We start from the raw sequence: 21,313 nt of genomic DNA, 5'->3' as shown, positions 1-21,313 counted from the left end.
GCTGGGTCAGCTATGGCACCCAGTCCCCAGGGCATTGCCAGTGTCCAGCATCAGCATCCTCCCTATGGCCTGGTTTCTTTTGTGGGTCTGGCCACCCAGCCTCTGGTGCCTCCTGTATTCTTAGCTTGGTTTTCTAGAATCAATCTTTCCATTGATTCTTTGACCTCCCCAATACTCCCCAATTTACCCCAAAAGTAAATTCCTTTTCTGCTTCACTTAAAGTGAATTTGTTTTCGCTGTGTACAGCCAAAAGACTGACTAGTACATTGTCTTTAGGTAATGCTGCTAAGTCACTTCAGTCGTGTCCGACTCTGTTTGACCCCATAGACGGCAGCCCACCAGGCTCCCCCATCCCTGGGATTCTCCAGGCAAGAACACTGGAGTGGGTTGCCATTTCCTTCTCCAATGCATGAGAGTGAAAAGTGAAAGTGAAGTCGCTCAGTCGTGTGCGACTCAGCAACCCCACAGACTGCAGCCTACCAGGCTCCTCCGTCCATGGGATTTTCTAGGCAAGAGTATTGGAGTGGGGTGCCACCGCCTTCTCCATTTAGGTAATGCTCAAGCCCAAAGAGTCCGATGCTGCTGCTTTTACTACAGATCTCTGGATAAAGTCATGGTCAGATATGCAACTGTTCTGGGAGTTCTGTCTTGGTTCCTTTTAAAAGCCCATGCACCTCAGGGAAAATATCTGCTGCCCCACCATAAACCACCTATTCTCTACCTCCCATGACTTCTTTTTAAAATTTTAATTAATTAATTTATTCATGGCCACACTGAGTCTTCACTGCTGTGAGTAGGCCTCTGCTTGTGGTGGGTTCTCTTTTGGAGGACAGGCTTTAGAGTGTAGGCTCAGTAGTTGTGGCTCATATGCTTAGTTGCCTCATGGCATGTGGATTTTCTCGGACCAGGAATTGAACCATGTCCCCTGCATTAGTGGGTAGATTCTTTACCACTGGTCCACTGGGAAGTTCCCTCTATCTCCTAAAACTTCTTAATTCACACGCGTTCACTCACCCAGTCAACAATCACTTACTCAATGCCTTCTACGTACAAGGCAATATGCCAGGCACAAGAATCCAAAGATCAATAAGCTGTAGCCCTGACAGCATACTTTGAAATTTTGAACCAGGTTAATATACTTTCTTAAATAAATAAATTAAAAAACCTATCACTCTGTTGAGGGTAGAAGTGAAGGGAACTCTTTATCTTTGAATTAGTATCCCTGGGGATAAGGTGATGTCCACTTCTTTGTAAATGTTCTAGAAATCAATCCAAAAAGGCAATTGGATTCCTTTGTTAGAAGTTTCCAGTCAAAACAAAGTAGCTCTCAAAAGCTCTGAGAAAAGAATACCTCTTCTGAAGCTGACAGCTAGATTTCTGCTCATCAGAATATTGGTGACTAGGATGAAAGATGGGGAATTAGTGCCAATGCATTAGAAATTTAACTCAAGATAACTCTTAGTCCTAAAATAGAATTTTTAAAAAATCAAATAAAAATACCATCCAGCTTCTCTCCTTTTCCTTAAATCCAGGGAAGTAGGAACCCTACTACCTCTTGAACCCCTATATTATAGTAATCTGTCCAGAAGGTTTGACATTTCTCTCTTAAATCAGAAAATTCAACACAAGCAAGGAAGAAGGGCATATATTTGTAATGGAAAGTAAACAGGTAAATCAGATGATCCCAGACACCTGGGATAAGTGGTCTGTCTCACACACACAGGAACATAAAGTGAGGTGTTGAGCACTCACAAGACTCTCACTCACAAACTGGAAGTCTGATCTAGCTGTCAGACTAGTTTTGGGGATCAAGTCTTCACTCCCTGGGTGACTTTGAAAAAGTCACTTAACCACTCTAGGACTCAAATTCTCTTCAGATTTCCTTCTGAATTGGAAGGAAACTTAGAGATCACCTAAACTAGTCTTTAACTTTTGTATTCTTCTTTGAAGCATCCCCAATATTCCTCTCTGGTTGAATTCTGACTTTTAATGACAGGATGCCCACTCTCCCCATGCAACTGATGTCATTTTTTAAACACTCTGATTGGTAGATAAGTTCTCCCTCACATATTTGCAATTTGTCTCCCTAATAGCATTCCTCAGGCTGGTGATGTCGAAGGTCATACAGGTGCAGTCTGATCCATGGAAAACTCTTTAAGAAAGCTCTCAACTTTGCTTTTCTCCTCTACAGACTAAAACCATCCCCTCCTCTTCTATTGTTCTCATCCATCACATTCATTTTAATCTTCAATCCACCATTTTAATCTTCATACGTTTGTGGATGTAGAGTAGTGCTTAAGCAATCTGAGGCCTCAGACTGTCTGAATTTGAGTACTGGTCCTGTGTGATAGTGGACAAGTTATTATACTTTCTTTAGCTTCAATTTTTCTCTCTAAATGAGGATGATAAAAGTATACCTTTCTCTTAGAGAAGTTTTGAATCTGATAGATGAGGAAATACAAATAAAATGTTTAGTATAGTACCTGGCACTGAGTAAGCAATATCATTAGCGCTATCATTAATAATAATGATAAAATTTACATGAGAATAAGAATGAATATTAGAATCGAAGGATTTAGAAAAGTTAATCTGGTCCTTTCATGACTCCATAAACAAGACTTAGTTGCCCTGACATGAAACTTTCCATACTTTTCATGTAATGATCACTTTCAAGTGTGTGTTCATCATCCGGCTCACCCCAAGAGGGCAGGGACCTTGTCTGTGGTGCTGACTGCTGAATACCTGGTGCATTCAGTGTCCTGCTCACTACTATGAGTCACAGAAAAGGAAACGGGTGCAGGGAGTGATAGCTTACGGTGAACATGTCGGATTCGTGATCTCTGAAGAAGATTTAGCTTGGGGACCAGGGACCAGGCTTGATCACTCAAGAGCTTTTGTATAGCAGAGTTTTATTAAAGTGAAAAAGGGACAGAGAACGCTTCTGACACAGACATCAGAAGGGGGACGGAGAGTGCCCCCGCCTGCTAGTTTTAGCAAGCTGTTTTATGTCTGTTAGAAAGCTATTCATCAGAAAAGACAGACACCTCAAGGCTGACGGAGCTTCACCAGGCCCCTCTCACAATATGCAGTTTTGAGATAGGATGGCATAAGGCGCGTCATCCCTCAGCCTTAAAACAATTGATATGAATTCTGGTTTGTTGAGCTATTATCAGCCAAAAGTTAGTTTTCGGTGGAACAATTTTGAAGAAAGGCAAATTCCAAAGCAAATACATAGTTTCATTAACGTAGCTTAAGAAAAACATTTCCATAAGAAAAACGCATTGGTTAGCTCAAGGACTGAGAAAAGTTAAGGTTAGGTGGAACCAGGTGTCCTCATAGCAACACAGAATTTTAAGACACTTGCAGCCTATTTCCTCTGATTGGAGACCCCTCCTCTTCCTGCCTGTTACCTTCTCAGGAAACTGGCAGATTTATCTAAGTTTGCGCAAAGGGCTCCCAGGAGAGCTAGGATAGGAGCCCAGAAGTCCTGGGCAGTCAACACTGAGAATTAAATAAAGGTCCAGCCCTAAAATTTGGTGATTCCGGCGAGAGCACAGATATTCAGTGATCTTGGGGTCACTATTGCTACCAGATGGCCTAACTGCTTGTCCCTGTTTTGAGGCTGGCTAGCCTGCGGGAGGAGTAGGTGCCTTAACAGAAACGGCGGATGGGCGGGTCACCCGGTGCTGCACCGACACCCACTTACATGGCTTCCTTCTGGCTCCGGGCCAGCGCACGGCTGTTGCTGCTGTCGCCCGGTCGCCCCAGCTGGGGCCCGCTCTAGGGAGCACCCAGCTGAAAACAACCTGCCTGCATATGGACAATTAACAAAGGCAGGAGCCAGGGCCGCCGCCTCCTGGCGCACGCACGTAGGCAGTGGGCAGAGCCGCGCCCGCCCGGGCCTTCTGTGGGAACAGTGCGCGCAGGCTCCAGCGCTGCGCGGGTCCGGGAGTCCTGCGCCTTTCCCACCCTGGCTGCGCAGTCCCCAGGGCAGCCGAGCTCCCCGTGGGAGCTGGCACCTTGCGAGCGCGGTGAGTCCACTCGGGCGATTGGGATGGCAGGATAGGGCCAGGGAGGCTCTTGGGAAATCAGCTGCTGCTGAGATCCTGGAAGGGAGGTGGGGGAGCGCGCGAGCGACTACGCCGGTCCGGGTTGCTGGTTGCTGGGTAGTTAGCTTTGTGTCTTGAGCCTAGTGGGAATGCGAGCAATCTGATACGTCTGACCCAATTGGGTCAGTTTACAGGTGGAAAACTGAGGCCCAGAGAGGTAAGCTGGCTTGGTAAAAACGAATTATTGTTCCTTATGTCTGTTTATCCCTCCCTGCTTCAGTGTAAAATTGGGGAGGACTTTTAATGAGACTCCATATACGTTAAAACAATGGAATAATACAAACGATGGTTAAAAAAAAAAAAACTTTCCTTGACAAGGAAAGTGTATTTATAAATAGGCAATCAAGGCCAGGGGAAAAGAGAACGGAAATCTGTGGTCCGTAGGTGAGCTGCCTGGGCCGAGAGCCCTCAGAGAAATAGTGCTAAGGCTGGGACTGGAAGCCAGAACTTCTGGCTCCCACTGCAGTACTCCCTGGACATCAAGCACCACGAACTTAAGAGAATGGGTAAGTTGACCACTTGCCCAGGCAGTGGCTCGTGACCTTCTTGGGATCACTGACTCCTTAAAAACCTGAGTCTCCTTCCCAGGTTTCACACATAACCTTACATAGTTTCAGATTTGACAGCAGGATGAAGCATTCCTGCTGTGAGGAATGACTGAACGCTGGCCCTCAGGCTGCACTGTTTCAGAGCAGTTTATTTGCTTTAAAGGGAGGCAGCTGGTGAAGGAGTGTTCCTGCTCTGAGTTGAGACAGCGTCCTGAGGCCCCTAGCTGCCTGATCTCGCACAGTCTTTACCTATTCCAAGGCCCTGTTTTCTTTGTAAACTGGAGGAAAGATTGCTTCATCTTTCATATTGTTGTCAGACTACAGATGAATATTAAGTCCAGTGCCTGACAGTAATGGATGATCAATAAAAAGGCTGGTGCACACAACCCAGTGAGTCAAAGCCATGCCATTTAAGAAAGGGTGATGAACTGGGGAAAAATGGGCTGTATCCAAAGTAAAAGAAAACAAAAGTTACAAGTTAAAAATTTACAAATGTAAAGTCAGCCCTATAGTGGCTTACAAATGACTGCACATACCTTGGTGATGGTAACCTAAATAAGAGTGCACCTATTTAGAATAATCCTTCCCTGGTAGCTGGCTCAGTGGTAAAGAATCTGCCTGCAATGCAGGAGATACAGGTTTGATCCCTGGGTCAGGAAGATCCCTGGAGAAGGAAATGGCATCCCACACCAGTATTCTTGCCTGGGAGATCACATGGACAGAAGGGCTTGGCAGGCTACAGTCCATGGGGCCACAAAAGATCAGACAGGACTTAACAACTAAACAACAAATTTAGAATAATGTACTATACTCAATATTTGACCCAAGGTCAAATGCTGAAGGTAGAAACCAGCAGACATTCTAACAAGGACTGTTTATTGGGCCTCACATGCCCCTTTTGAATGGAGCCAGCATCTGTATAATTGTTTTTAAATGAGAAAAAAGAGGAGGACATACATGGGAAGCGGGGCTCCCCCCTCATCTTGCCCACCAATGGAGGCTCAGCTGAGTTTCTGCCAGGGTACAGGAGTTACTTGGCAGTTGGCTCAGATCCCTCTTGGATCAGTAGCTTGCTGTGGAAAACAGTGCCTTGGTTGATTCTGCTCTAGAACAGATAAATGGCTTTTTATTTAACTGATCAGGGAGGGTGGTTGTTTGGGTGCTGTAACTGAAGCAAAATGGCTTTTGCTGAGCTTGATTGTCCAAAGCCTATTGACAGGCTTAAGCTCTTTAAAATCTATGGATCCAAAATTATGAGGACAGGGCCTGGGCAATTTATCTATAAAAGGAACAGCCCTTTCAAATACCGTGTTGTTTCCTTTCTCTACCATTTTAGGCCTTGCAAACAGAGGCAGGGAAGTATGGCTTAGGGCAAATAGCTGTTGTTTAATTTGGGTTAAGACACACACTACCTGTATGGTGGTTACATTCCTCACTGTGTATTTATAAAGGGCAGTTTTTCCTCAGGGAGAGAGAAGGAAAGAGAGAATGTGTATGTGTATGCCTGGACTGTGTCTTGTCCACTCTCTTCTTCACCCCCAATCAGTCATTTCTCAACCCAGAGAAGTCCTTTTTCTGCAAGCTTGGTGAATTTGGCAAATTCCTTACCATGGCATCCCACTCCAGTACTCTTGCCTGGAAAATTCCATGGATGGAGGAGCCTGGTAGACCCCAGTCAATGGGGTCGCTAAGAGTCGGACACGACTGAGCAACTTCCCTTTCACTTTTCACTTTCATGCATTGGAGAAGGAAATGGCAACCCACTCCAGTGTTCTTGCCTGGAGAATCCCACGGACGGGGGAGCCTGGTGGGCTGCTGTCTCTGGGGTCGCACAGAGTCCGACAGGACTGAAGTGACTTAGCAGTAGCAGTAGCAGTTACCTTGCTGGCTCTGTTGCCTAATTTTGTTTCAAAATAACTCTCTTAGAAAGGTTTTTTTTTTTTTTTAATTTGATCTTTAGGTTCCAAACTCTTGGTGCTCTATGGGACAACAGAGCACATATACTCATTCACTTAGACAAAGTTTCTTATTTGAAGGCAGTCCATGTACACCTTCTTTACAGGGTACATGGGCTCACCCTGTACGGAAGGGATGTGCCTCTTCAGACTCACTGACTTCCTTCCTTCAACTATTCCTTAAGAGGACAAGAGTAAGAGCAGACCTTCTTAAGAAACTATAGCTCACTTGCATCAGAATTACCAAATCAATTCATGATGGCTTGTCAAAATGCCCCATCTGTGACCTACTGAATCACAGTTGTCAAGAGCTGAGCAGGAATTTGCATGCCTCTTAAAGAAAGAAATTATGGTTGCTGCAGAGAAGAATGAGGGGAAGAGATAGTTAGAGAATTTGGGATGGACATGTACACACTGCTATATTTAAAATGGATGACAACCAGCGAGGACCTACTGTATAGCTCATGAGAGTCTGCTCAATGTTATGTGGCAGCATGGATGGAAAGGGTGTGGCGGAGGGAGAATGGATACTTATATACATGGCTGAGTCCCTTTGGTGTTATCTGAAACTATCACAACATTGTTAATCAGCTAAACCCCAGTACAAAATAAAAATTAAAAAGAAATATACAACAACAACAACAAAAGAATTTGCATGCTTAGTAAGTGCACCTCTGGTTGCTTATGTGTGGGTTGGAGGTGGAGACTATTATTTACATACATCTGTATTTTTTGTCTAGTTATATAATAAATGAGAACCTCTTTTGTAAATTTTTTTTTTTTTTTGGTCATGTAGCGTGGCATGTGGGATTTTATTTCCGCATCCAGGGATCAAACCCGTACCCCTTGCCATGGAAACTCAGAGTCTCAACCACTAGACTACCAGGGAAGTCTTTTGTAATTTAAACAAACAAAAAATTCATGATGGCCAAAGAAAATATATTGATGGCAGATAAACACTTGGAAAGACGCTAAAGATCATTAGGGAAATGAACATTAAAACCACAAGCAGATAACCCTTCATGCAAAGACTGGCTACGTCAAGTATTGTTGAGGTTATAGAACTCATACACTGCTGGTGGGAATATAAAATGGTACAACCACTTTTTAAAAAGTATGACATCTTTTAAAAATATACATCAGGACTCCCCTGGTGGTCCAGGGGCTAAGACTCCATGCTCCTAATTCAGGGGGCCAGGGTTCAGTCCCTGGTCAGGGAACTAGATATCACCCGCCACAACTAAGACCTGGCACAGCCAAATAAATAAAATGAATACTAAAAAAAATACACCTATCTTGTAATCTAAACATTGCATTCCTAAAAAAAAAGTGACAAACGTTGCATTCCTAGGTCCAGCTTTATTGTAATAGAGAAACAAGAACCAACCAAATTTTATTCAGTGTGTAGATAACTATGGTATATTTATATAATGTTATACTACTTGCCAGAGAAGGCAATGGCACCCGACTCCAGTACTCTTGCCTGGAAAATCCCATGGATGGAGGAGCCTGGTAGGCTGTAGTCCATGGGGTCACTAGGAGTCAGACACGACTGAGTGACTTCACTTTCACTTTTCACTTTCATGCATTGGAGAAGGAAATGGCAACCCACTCCAGTTCTTGCCTGGAGAATCCCAAGGACAGGGGAGCCTGGTGGGCTTCCATCTATGGGGTCGCACAGAGTCGGACACGACTGAAGCGACGTAGTAGTAGTAGTAGTAGTAGTATACTACTTGCAGGAGAAAGTAATGAACTATTGATACATGCTATAACATGGATGAATGTCAAAATAATTTTGCTGAAAGGAAAAAGCCAGATAAAGCATATGTATCGTATAATTACAATATAAAATTCAAGGGGAGTTCTTCTACCTTACCTCAAACTTTGTGGTGGTTTCTAAGAGTTGTGTGTCTAAGTTCACTTGTAACAGTGTCATTGGCAATTTGATCACTGTTCTGCCAGTGTTCATCCAGGTCATTCATTCATTAATTCAATTAATTGAGCATCTAGAGCATCTACTGGGGAAGGGAGTGGTTCCTTGGAAGGGAGATGGGAGTCAGAGAAGACTTGTCTTGGTTTCGATAGAGAAGTAAAACAGTCACTTTTATGAAAAACATAAAGAATGACCACTGCACTCTGGTGCTATGCATTGGTCAGGAGGCTGTTGTACTGATTCAGGAGAAAGGTGGTAGAGATTTAGATTCAGGTGGTCTCAGAGATGGGAAGCACTAAAAGAAATAATAGATATCCTTAAAAAAGCAAGGAAGATCCCAGAGGTTGACACTGATCAACACTCTTTGAATTGGGTATTTTATTGGTTTTTAGTCCATATTACTGTCCTATTGCCTCCCCCTCTCCCCCAGCCGCCATGACCACATCTTATGCCATTATCTCATCTTATTCCTTATTTGTAAGGATTTCATCAGAGATCAGCAATAACTTCCTAGTCCAGTTCCACTAGCTTATGGTATTCCTTTGCTCTACTGATCTAGTCGACTTTCATGAAAGGAATGAGGATAGTCTGGCATGACCTGTTTGTCTTTTTTCTGTTAACCTGTGGTGGCTCCAAGTGATCTCTGTTTCCCTTTCCAAGGGCTGATAGACTGTCTGTTTTATTCGAGTGGCAGAAACCCAACTCAGAGTGGGTTAGGCCAAAGTGGGGTGGGGAATGAAAATGTGTTAGCTCATATAAAAAAAAAAACAAACCCAAAGGGAATCATTCTCCATCATGGCTGGATTAAGCAATGCTTTCAGGGCTCAGTCTCATGGTCTCTCCATCTCTCAGCTCCGTTTCATTGGTATTAGCTGCATCGTCAGTCATACTCTGCTATGTAGTTCTTATTATAATCATCATGATTAGGTGCTTTCACCATCTGCTTCAGTGTGATCAGCCAAGTGTCTTTAGACGTCATTCCTCTGATCCACGGTCATGCTAATCTTTCCTGTTTAACAATAATAGTAACAAAAACAACAGCTACTGTTATTGAAAGCTTATTACATAACAGGCACTCTGCTAAACACTTTACGTGGATTCTTATGAAATCTTATAACAACCCTATAAGGAAGGTTATTTAGTTATCCTAGGAAGGCCACATGGATTGATCGCAGAATCAGAATTTGAAATCAGGTTTTTTAGCTCCAGGGTCTGGGCTCCTAATCTTAAAAGAGTGACCCCTGCAGTCACTCTTTAGGGCTAAGAAGAGGAAAACAAAGTCATCAAACAATGTGCCTAGTTTTTACTTTTTCTGAACATGAATGTTAAAATTTAGTTGGCAATCATAGTAGGGGCAGAACTTTGGAATTACAGAATTAGTTTTGTTAATCCCAGATCCTTCTGGGTTTTAGAGTTCTGGAAGTTCTTTGTACAGGACCCTCCACTCTGACTCTTGTATAAATGAGGCTCATTAGCCAGGATCCCTCTGTTGCCATTCTCATTTCTATAGGTATTTCCTCCCTTTATTCTTCAACAGTCTTTTGTTAGTGTGTGTTTAACTTTTTCTTTGTTAGCCTGCCCATGAGCCCTAATCCCTAGAGGTTTTATATCTATTTTTTTCCCCCTTGAATGTTTAAATTGACCTCCCTCTCTAACTTGAGGTGGAAGACTGATGGATGTTCATCTTTTCCTGCCATGACATTTTTACTTTCTGAAGGAATTTTTAGGGTGAACTTTCTTCTGGGACCTGCTTACTTCCATTTCTCCATTCACTTCTGACTGGTCAGAATTAGGTTCAGAGTATCATTTCCCTTGTTTGTTTTGTTTTGTTCTAATATTTATTTATTTGGCTGTGCTGGGTCTTAGTTGCAGCATGTGAACTTCTTAATTATGGCATGTGGGGTCTAGTTCCCTGGCCAGGGATTGAACCTGGGCCCCTTGCAATAAGAGCTTGGAGTCCAACCACTGGACCGCAAGTGAAGTCCCTCATTTCCCCTGGTACTTCTATCTTTAAAGGGGTGAAATGACCAAGATGTCCATCTACTCAGTCCCTCTGCTTTTAGTGGAATGAACCTTGGAACAAATAACCAGATATTTTAAATGCCCTACCCTTATTGTAGAACCCCCTTTCCCCCCTTTATTTGTATCCTCATAACCCAGAAAAATCCTTAACAATAGGATTTTTGGAAATAGCTGCTCCAAATATTTGTTGAATGAATGTGTGAATGCCCAAATTTTCTGTGCCAGTGTGTACAGAGGAGGAGAGAAGAGAAGAGAATTAAATGTTTTATCCTATCCTAGATTCAGATGCCATCACTGCATAACATTCAACAAACACTTTTCTTTTGGTACCTACTGTGTGCTAGACTGGGGCTTCCCTCATAGCTTAGTTGATAAAGAATCCTCCTGCAAAGCTGAAGACCTCAGTTTGATTCCTGGGTTGGGAAGATCCGCTGGAGAAGGGATAGGCTACCCACCCCAGTATTCTTGAACTTTGCTGTGGCTCAGCTGGTAAAGAATCCTCCCGCAATATGGGATACTTGGGTTTGATCCCTGGGTTGGGAAGATCCCTTGGAGAAGGGAAAGGCTACCCACTCCAGTATTCTGGTCTGGAGAATTCCATGGACAAAGAGTCGGGCATGACTGAGCGACTTTCACTTCACTTTACTTCATGTACTAGAGTGATTTTATCTTTAGTTCTTAATTGTCTATCACAGGACATCAAGGAGATCTCAGAACTGAGCATAGACTAGACTCTATTGAAAGGCATATTTTCCCAAATGTATTCTCCAGGACAAGCCTCTTTATCAGACCAGACCAAGAAGTAGAAGAGAGACACCCATCCTGCTCTCCTAGGCTTTTAAGCTGCATTTGCAAAGATAGTGGCTAACTTAAGCTATCTAATACTTTGTTTATTTAACTTTTTATTTTGAAATAATTATAGGTCAAGAGCGAAGTTCCAAGGATAGTATGGAGGTTAGGTATATCTTCACCAGGTTCCTCCAGTGGTTACATCTTATTTCAATGTAACATCATGTCAAAACCAGGAAGTTGGCTTTGATATAATTCACGTGTTTGATTTTAGATGTCCTTTTATCACCTGTAGATTTCTGTAACCACCACTTCAATAATACAGATGTATTCTATCACCAGGAAATTCTCCCTGTGCTATTCTTTTATAGTCACACCCACCTCCCCTCCACCATCATCTCTAACCAGGCGATCTCTACTCTGTTTTCTCTATCATTTTAGATGTTTTATAAATGAAATCACACAGTAAGCTGTTCAAGTTGGTTCTTTTCAGGCAGCATGATACCCTCAAGAACCATCCAGTTGTTGCAGTCTATCAGTAGTTCATCCCTTTTTATTTCTGAGTATTCTGTGATACTGGATATACCACTTTTTTTTTTTTTTTTTAGCTATCCTTACCTATTAAATCCCCCTATTAAAGCAACATTTTGATTGTTTCGTTCTTAGCTTTTACAAATAAAACTTCCTCAAACACTTGTAGACAGGTTTTTGTATAGGCATAAGTTTTCATCCTCTGGAATAGATGCCCTGGGTGCGACTGCTATTAAGTGTATGTTTTAGTTTTTAAAGAAACAGACAAACTATTTTCCAAAGTAGCTGCACCATTTTATATCCCATCAGCAACGTACGAGAGATGCAGTTCTCCACATCCTTGCCAGTGTTTCCTAATTTGATGGGGTAGGTAACAGCTTTATTGAGTTATAATTCACATCATATAATTCACCCATTTAAAGTTGTACAAATCAGTGGTTTTTAGTATATTTGCCGAGTTGTGCAACCATCCCCACTAATAAATTTAGAACATTTCACCATCCCCAGAAGAAATCCAGCCACTACACTCCAAATCATTATGCTTTCAGCCCTGTAAGCTACTAATCCATTTTCCATGTCTATAGATCTGCCTATTCTGGACATTTCATAGAAACAGAATCATCAAATACGTGGTCCTTTGTGACTGACTTCTTTCATTTAGCGTAATGTCTTTAAGATTCATTTATTGTAGTCATAGCGCATATTAGTACATCATTCCTTTTCATTGCCAAATAATATATAATATTTTTAAAGAAATAAAAATGTGCTTCTTTCCATTACATGGGATATAAACTAAGAGAACAACAAGATGCTGCTCTGAGAGAGTGTCCCAGGCCTGGTGGGAGGTCTAGATTGCAATTACTGTAAGTGCTATTTTAAATATTGAGCAGTTCTCTCTGAAGTATTACTTACGGCTTTTGTATTACTTACGGCTTGAAGTATTACTTATGGCTTTTGTATTACTTAAGGCTTGAAGTATTACTTATGGCTTTTCCTTCTGGAGAAGGAAATGGCAACCCACTCCAGTATTCTTGCCTGAAGAATCCCATGGACAGAGGAGCTTGGTGGGCTACAGTCCACGGGTAGCAAAGAGTCGGACACGACTGAGTGACTTCACTTTCACTTTCACTTTGTTAATTTAGCAACAGTTCAGAGTAGCCTTAATAGGTCTCCTGAAATCCTGTCGGAATCTTTCTAGAGAAGCAATGCTCTGGATGATAAATGTCAGTGATTCAGGCCAGGGACAGGTTAGTGGGCCACAGGCAGCATTCAGGAGCTGGACTAGAGCTATGCATCAGACAGGTATGTTCCAGGCTCTTCTGGGCCTTCTGCCTTCTGAACAACCTTGCTCTTGCCAAGCACCTGTATAAGTTATCTGATCCATGGGTCAGTGTCAGGACAGAAACTTCTGCTACTAATACATGAAAAGGAGCATTCATGTATGCAAATACATATTCATATATGTATCAGCATTGTGAGACAGAGAGGAAGACACAATAAATGGGTGCTCATCTTGTCTCCAGGAGCTTAGTGTCTAGATGAGGCATAGCCCTAGGTAACCCGAGTACAAGGCTGAATGGGACACATGCCACTTTAAATATTAGGAACTATTTCGTCTGTTCAGAAAACAGCAGAGAACAAAATAACAAATGCCCATGTTCTTACTACCTAGCTTTGTTTAATTTTGGCATTTTTGTCATATCTGCTTTAGTTTTTTTTAAAAAAATAGAACATCTTAGATATTCAGCAATGAAAAGGAAGGACCTATTAATAACATACAACAGCTTACATCAATCTCTAGGGAATTATGCTGAGTGAATAAAGTGAGTCCCAAAAGGTTATATATTATGTAATTCACATATAGATACTCTGTGATTTACATACATTCTTTTTTTTTTTAATGAAATTTTATTTATTCATTTATTTTGGCCACACTGCCCAGCTTGTGGGATTTCAGTTCCCTGACCAGGGATTAAACTCCTGCCAGGCAGTGAAAGCACCAGTTCCTAACCACTAGACCACCAGGGAACTCCTTACATACATTCTTTTTTTTAATTTTATTTATCTTTTTAATTGGAGGATAATTACTTTACAATATTGTGATGATTTTTGCCATACATCAACACTGCATACATTCTTGAACTGATGAGAGTACAGAAATGGAGAACAGATTCTTATTTGCTGGATATTAAGGATGAGATCAGAGAAGGCAATGGCAACCCACTCCAGTACTCTTGCCTGGAAAATCCCATGCGTGGAGGAGCCTGGTAGGCTGTAGTCCATGGCGTCGCTAAGAGTCAGACATGACTGAGCGACTTCCCTTTCACTTTTCACTTTCATGCATTGGAGAAGGAAATGGCAACCCACTCCGGTGTTCTTGCCTGGAGAATCCCAGGGATGGGGAAGCCTGGTGGGCTTCCGTCTATGGGGTCGCACAGAGTCGGACACGACTGAAGCGACTTAGCAGCAGCAGCAGCAGCAAGGATGAGATGGGGCTGCAACCAAGTGGGTAAAAAGGCAACATGAAGGAAGGATCCTCAAGAAAGAACTGTTCTGCATCTTGGCTATGTTGGTGTCAGCATCTTGGCTGTGACAGTGTACTGTAGTTTTCCCTGATGATGTCATTGGGGAAGTTGGGTAAAGGGCACATAGAACCTCTGCATTATTTCTTACAACTGTGTGTGAATCTCTGGTTATCTCAAAATTAAAACTTTAACTTAAAAAGCCTCTCCCCTTTGATACTCTTCCCAATTCCATTGCTCTAGCTCCCTTTGCAGAGGTTACTTTTATCCTGTGTTGATGGAAATAAATCAATAAACAAAATATAATAGGAATAAGAAGAAGTTTTATTTGAGCCCAACTGAGGACTTTAGCCTAGGAGACAGCCCCTCAGATAACTCTGAGGAGCTGCTGCAGAGAAGCATGGTTTGCAGCACAGTTTTACATTATTATGTCAGAATAAAGAACATCAAAGAGGTCAGGAATATACTCCTTCAAGGTTACAGAAAAAACAGATCAGGGGCTTCCCTGGTGGCTCAGTGGTAAAGAATCCAACTGCCAGTGCAGGAGACACAGGTTTGATCCCTGATCCAGGAAGATCCCACATGCTGCAGAGCAGCTAAGCCTGTGCACCGTAACTACTCTAGAGCCTGGGTGCCGCAACTAGTGAGGCCCACGTGCCCCAGAGCCTGTGCTCTGCAACAAGACAAGCCACTGCAGTGAGGAGCCAGAGCACTGCAACTAGAGAGTAGCCCCCACTTGCCACAACTAGAGAAATGCCCCTCGCAGTGAAGACCCAGCACAGTAATAAATAAATAAATTATTAAAGAAAAAAGTCCAACAGATCAGCATGTTCACAGTAAGTCAGTATGACCTTGGCTCCTGGGGAGGGAGTCTTATCATCGAAGGCATACCAACATTGGTATTCCAGGAAAGGAGGCATTTAATCCTTAACATAGACATTCTTTACTTGTGGTCATTGTGCCATTTTCTTCAATAATTAAAGCAGATATGACAGTGTATGTCTGAAAAGTCACAAACAGCCCATTTTAGGTAGCAGAAAATCAAGTTAAATCATGTATAAGCCAGAATGACTTCCCTATACCTCAATATGTGAAAATTTCTTTAATTACCTGGATTTATTGCTAATTACATCTACAAAATATTTAATGCCTATGCTACATGTATTTGTCCCTAAACAAAATCTAGCATTATTTCACATATTTTAAACTTTTAAAAACTTTTTAATTTTTTTTCCTTTTACATTTTAAACTTTCAAGAAATAGTATTATTCTGGCTTCCCAGGTAAAGAGGGTAAGGAATCTGCCCACAGTGTGGGAGACCCAGGTTAGATTCCTGGGTCAGGAAGGTCCCCTGGAAAAGGGAATGGCAATCTACTCCAGTATTCTTGCCTGGGAAATCCCATGTACAGAGGAGCCTGGTGGGCTATAGTCCATAGGGTTGCAAAGAGTCGGACACCACCGAGCAACTAACACATACACTGTATATCCTTCTGGGACTTGCTTATATATTTTTTTTTTCCTGTTTACAACATCTGTGAGTATATCCATGTTGATACATGAATCAATAGTTTTTTTTTTACTGTTCAGAATTCTATTATGTGATTATACCACAAGTTATTTATTCACTTGCATTGAGACATTTATGTTTTTTTCTGATTTTTTGTTATTTCATCAGTACTGCAGTGAACATTCCCATCTATATTTCTTGTGTGTATATGGAGAAGTTTCTCAGAGGTGGGGGTATATCCAGGAGTAGCACTCCTTGGCCTGATAGTTTGTGAATTTTCAACTTTTCTAAATATTGCCAAGTTGCTCTTTAGGGTGGTTGCAACAGTTTATATCATCATATCAGTATATGAGATTTCCCATTCATACAGAGTCACCAACATTTTATTTTCATATTTTGCTGATCTCTTCAACATAGAATGGTATCTCGTTATGTTTCTGTTTGCTTGATTTTGTTTTTGGCTGCACTGCATGGCTTGTGGGATCTTAGTTCCCTAACCAAGGATTGAACCCGGGCCCTCAGCAGTGGAAGCTCAGAGTCCTAGCTGCTGAACCCCCAGGGAATTCTTAAATTCTTAGTTAGTTCTTAAATATATTTAGATAAAGCTTTATCATTTTCTCCATAAAGATTTTGTACACCTATTATTATTATTTTTAATTGTATGTGTGGCTTATGAGATCTCAGTTCTCCGACTGAGGACTGAATTCAGGCCATGTCAGTGAAAACCTGGAATCTTAAGCACTAGAACGCCAGGGAATTCCCCATCTTTTGTTAAATTAAGATATTTAGGAAGGAATAAATAACACGTTGTTATTGAATCTTTTTATTCTTATGCTGCTATTTTTCTTTAAATGAACTCTTGAAAATTGTTGTTGATTTGCACAGGAATATAATTTATTTTGGAATATTGATCTCCAGCAAAATTGAGAAATTCTCACTTTTTCTTATGTTTAATTGTTCAGTTTAGTTCAGTTCAGTTGCTCAGTCGTGTCCAACTCTTTGCGACCCCATGGACTGCAGCATGCCAGGCTTCCCTGTCTATCACCAACTCCCAGAGCTTACTCAAACTCATGTCCATTGAGTCGGAGATGCCATCCAACAACTATCTCATCCTCTGTCGTCCCATTCTCCTCCCGCCTTCAATCTTTCCCACCATTAGGGTCTTTTCCAGTGAGTCAGTTCTTCGCATCAGGTGGCTAAAGTATTGGAGTTTCAGCTTCAGCATCAGTCCTTCCAATGAATATTCAGGGCTGATTTCCTTTAGGATCGACTGGTTGGATCTCCTTGCAGTCCAAGAGACTCTCGAGTCTTCTCCAGCACTACAGTTCAAAAGCATCAATTCTTCAGCACTCAGCTTTCTTTATAGTCCAACTCTCATATCCATAACATGATTACTGGAAAAACCATAGCTTTGACTAGACGGACCTTTGTGGGCAAAGTAATGTCTCTGCTTTTGAATACGCTGTCTAGGTTGGTCATAACTTTCCTTCTTCTGTTAGGTGCGTACCACTTCTGTCCTTCATTATTTAATTTTTAGTTCACTTCACAGCAGTGTGTCTGTGTGTGTGTGTGTGTGTGTGCGTGTGCGCTCAGTTGTGTCCAACTCTTTGCAGTCCCATGGATTGTAGCCCGCCAGGCTCCTCTGCCCATGGAATTTTCCAGCAAGAATACTGGAGTTGGATGTCATTTCCTACTATAGCGGCTCTTCCAAACCCAGCGATCTAACCCACATCACTTTTGTCTCCTGCATTGGCAGGCGGATTCTTTTCCACTAGCATCACCTGGGAAACCTCTTCAAAGCTATAAAAGCATATAATTTAAAGAGATGGATAGTTCTACATTTGTGATGAGAAGGAGAAACAGGTAATTCTGTTGTACAGTGTTTGTTATAAAAAACACCTTGTCCTCTTCTCTTGCCTTCTCCAGGCACTACCAGGCAGTTCCTACTGTTGATTTTAGCTGATTGCACACATGTACTGTTCCTTCTTGAGCAGTACAATTTAGGCATTGTTCTTTGATTCTCACTATGGAGGATTAGACTTTAGCTCTTTTTGACTCCTTCTCCAACACCTTGTCCTCTCAGTACATAATATGAATTAGATCACTTGCATTATTACCTGCGTAGATTCTATTTATAGTTGAATCAGGTAGTGACGCATAATTACTTTTATCTTTTCTGCACAATCTTGTTGAATAATTTTTTTGTTTGTTGGTTTATTTCTTAGTTTCACCATGTATTGTCTATGTAATTGCCTAAATAAGGACCATATTCTCTGCTGTTTCAGTAAATTTGTCCTCAAGACATTCTAGTATCTAGCCCAGACTTTTTGCTGTCTGTCCCCAACAGTCAAACTTAGGATTTCTTTTGATCTATCTTGGGAATTTCCTTGGTCTCTCTCACATATTAGGTTACCAGTTTCCTGTATCTCATGTCTTTTTTTGTGTGATTTATTTCTTTATTTTGGTAGAACATAGTTTCCTGACAAGGAAACTATAAGGTAGATTCTCCAGGCCTTCAGGATTCTGAAATTTCCTCCTAGTGTGTTTAGATTTGATTTTTTTTTAAAAAAAACTTACCCTGCTTGGGACTTGTACTTCCCAGATCTAACCAATAATATCTTTTATAAATTCTGGACAATTATTAGTCTCATCTCTTCATATATTGCCTCTTCTCACTCTCTTTATTCTTGTCCCCTGGAACACAGAGTTGGTACATGACCTTATTTCAGTATCCACATCCCTTAATTCTCTTTCGTATTTTGCATGATTTTCACTTTCTTTTTAGCAGTCTGGATAATTTCTTCATATCTATCTGCTCCTTTCCTATTTCTCTTTCCTAAATATTTAAAGTGTCCATTTAGTTTTTAATTTTGAAGACTAAATTTTTAACATCTGTAAGTTTTGCTTGGTGCTTTAAAAAATCATACAGGTCTTTATTTTTTGTGTGTCTTTTCTTTTCCTGCTTATTTTATAGTTTCTGACGGTTTGATTGTCTGATGTTCTGGGGATCTAATCCTGCTCTTGCTGTCTCTGATGATGCTCACTTACATTGGAGTTCTTGTAATTTTGGATTTTAAGCTCATCTTCAGGACAGGGTTATCTCTTGGAGTACCATGTGGCCTAGATTAAGAATGTGTCCTCCTGGAGACATTTTAGTTTTTCTGTGGGTATTAATACTAGCATTAGTCCAGGACTTCTTTTTTGTTGTGGCATATTTCTCAGCATTGAGTTCCTTGGAACACATGTGTAGTATACATTTGAACCTGCGATCCAGTGAAAGCAGGCCTGTTATGAGTTTTCAGAAAGAACTTTTCCTTTACTCAGGACCCAAGTCAAGATGAAGAAACATCTTTGTCATTTTCTGTGTAGGTAGAGGGGCATTTCTTTTCTACTCCCCCATTTCTCTAGTGTGCTTGAGGAAAGGAGCTTGTTTCCTGATTCTCCCTGGGCACTAATGCCCAAGTTTCTGAATCACTGAGCTGGGCAGTGCTCTCTTCTTTGCCCACCCTGTCCACTTTGGCTACAGCTGCATCAGCTTAGCTGTTCCTGCTCTGGTTTTCCATTCCCTCTGGTTGGGGATCCCTGCTGATTTCCTTTACTTTCTTGCAATACTTGCCATCCAGTGAAAAGGCAGTTTGTTATAGCTGATCTTGCATTTCTAGGTGTTTTGTAGTAGGGAGATTTTTCTTTTCCATAGTATTGCCATTTGTACTTTTTAAACTTAGAGATGGAAGAGAAAAGAACATCTGGCTGGGAGGATCAGGAAAGGCCTTAGAGATGAATGTCAGAGCCTAGAGGCATGGGAGGGGTCACAGCAGGTGCAAAAGCACAGAGGCAGGAAATGACTATGCAGGAATGGAGAAAAGCCTGTGACTTTCTTTCACTGGAGTGTCAGGGAAGAGGAAAAATGAGGCCAGAGGCAGAGGATACCAGATCATAAGCTTTGTTTCAGGAAGTTTACACTGGGAGCATATACAAGATGAATGGGTGTGGGGGGCAGCAGGTGGGAGAGGGGTTTGGATTTGAAAAAATGATTCTGGAGGCTGTGGAAATAGTCAAGGTGATAGGTAGTATGGTCTGAATGGGGTAGTGGCAGGTGAAAAGGAGGGAAGAGTTGGGAGAAAGAGGGTGAGAGAGTCAGTGAACCAGATAAAGAAATCTGGGTTGAGAGCTGCAGGGGGTGGGATGGGGGGGCGGTGGGGGAGCAAAAAAGGAAGAAAAAGCCAAGCAAGCACATTGTCTTAATCCTGGGAAATGAATTTAAAATGTCAACAATTATCTGAGCTGTGTTCTACCTTTTAAGATTTGTTCAAATACTAATAAATAGTTCATCTTGACTCTGTAGGCAGCTAAAGATGTTTTTAGGCCACTTGGTGAATAGTTGTCTCTGGACTAAAGGCAGCATGTTCCAGTAGAGCTCCCAGAAGTGAATCTGGATGTGTCTGTCTTTCCAGAACCTGCTGACATGACGAATCATGGGGACGATGCTCTGTCCTCTAGAACTGGTGCTCCAGATGGGGATGATCGACTGTCTGAGGACAGATCCTTGCTCCAGCAGAGGCTGGCTGTCAGGGAACTCATCGACACTGAGGTCTCCTACTTGCACGTGCTCCAGCTCTGTGCCTCTGACATTAGGAGCCGCCTGCAGCAGGTACCTGGGTGGGACCACACTTAGCTTGTCTTTAGAGAGGCAGACATGGGTCCCGGCTTCTGAGACCTCACATCTGTTCCTGGGGCAGGCTTGATGGAGGGGAAAGTGGTGAATGTGAAGTCATGGTACTTCTACTACTGGCCCTGCAACCTTCAGCAAGGCTTTTGACACCTTGGAGCCTTAATATAAAAAGTGTTAATTGCTCAGTTTTAGTATATTCTTCTGCTAAATGGGCAGAGAGGAATCACCTCAGAGAATTAAATGAGCTAATGGATAATATAGCCCTTTATTTAGTTTAGAACAGATTGTTTTAAGTGACCTATTTGTAATTGTCTCATTTAGAGGGTGGTAACATGAAAAAGTTATCATTACATGGGTTTCTAGTTTAGTATTCATTTTTTACATCTTTTTCGTCCCAGTTTCAGAAATAACATAGGCTCTCTTTCTAAAATTTCAACTATCCCCCAGCATGTAAGGTCCATAAGGGGAAAGGCTGTTTATTAATAGTTCAGTGTATTCCAGTTCTTGACATATAAATAATGGACTCCAATGACTATTTATTGAATAAATGAAATAAGCAGATAATGTAGATGAAAACCCTCCTTTATTTTACCCTCCAGAAATTGGGATATTTCCTCTGGAGGCATTAAACAAACAAATATAGATTGTTACTTATTTTAGCAAAAATAAAGCATACTCTAGATATTTTTCTACAGTTAGCTTCTCCCACTTGATTGTGCATCCAG

At 41.7% G+C, this 21,313-nt stretch overlaps 1 protein-coding gene across 2 annotated transcripts in view; it reads left to right on the top strand.

The window, feature by feature from the left end:
- Positions 1–3,707: 3,707 nt before the first annotated feature.
- The window catches only part of ARHGEF37 (Rho guanine nucleotide exchange factor 37), a 57,215-nt gene continuing 39,609 nt past the window's right edge, over positions 3,708–21,313 (top strand). The window contains exons 1-2 of one of the 2 annotated variants that reach the window (XM_027545983.1): positions 3,708–4,031; positions 20,371–20,567. In XM_027545983.1, coding sequence (XP_027401784.1) covers positions 20,382–20,567 — 186 coding nt within the window. In that variant the 5' untranslated portion in view covers positions 3,708–4,031; positions 20,371–20,381. Of the gene's footprint in view, positions 4,032–4,162; positions 4,267–20,370; positions 20,568–21,313 lie in introns of those variants that run through there. The other variant, XM_027545984.1, reaches the window with a different exon arrangement.

This window comes from Bos indicus x Bos taurus, chromosome 7 (genome assembly GCF_003369695.1).
Source record: "Bos indicus x Bos taurus breed Angus x Brahman F1 hybrid chromosome 7, Bos_hybrid_MaternalHap_v2.0, whole genome shotgun sequence".
NCBI classification, from domain to species: domain Eukaryota; kingdom Metazoa; phylum Chordata; class Mammalia; order Artiodactyla; family Bovidae; genus Bos; species Bos indicus x Bos taurus.
This window is presented reverse-complemented; position numbering and strand designations above follow the sequence as displayed.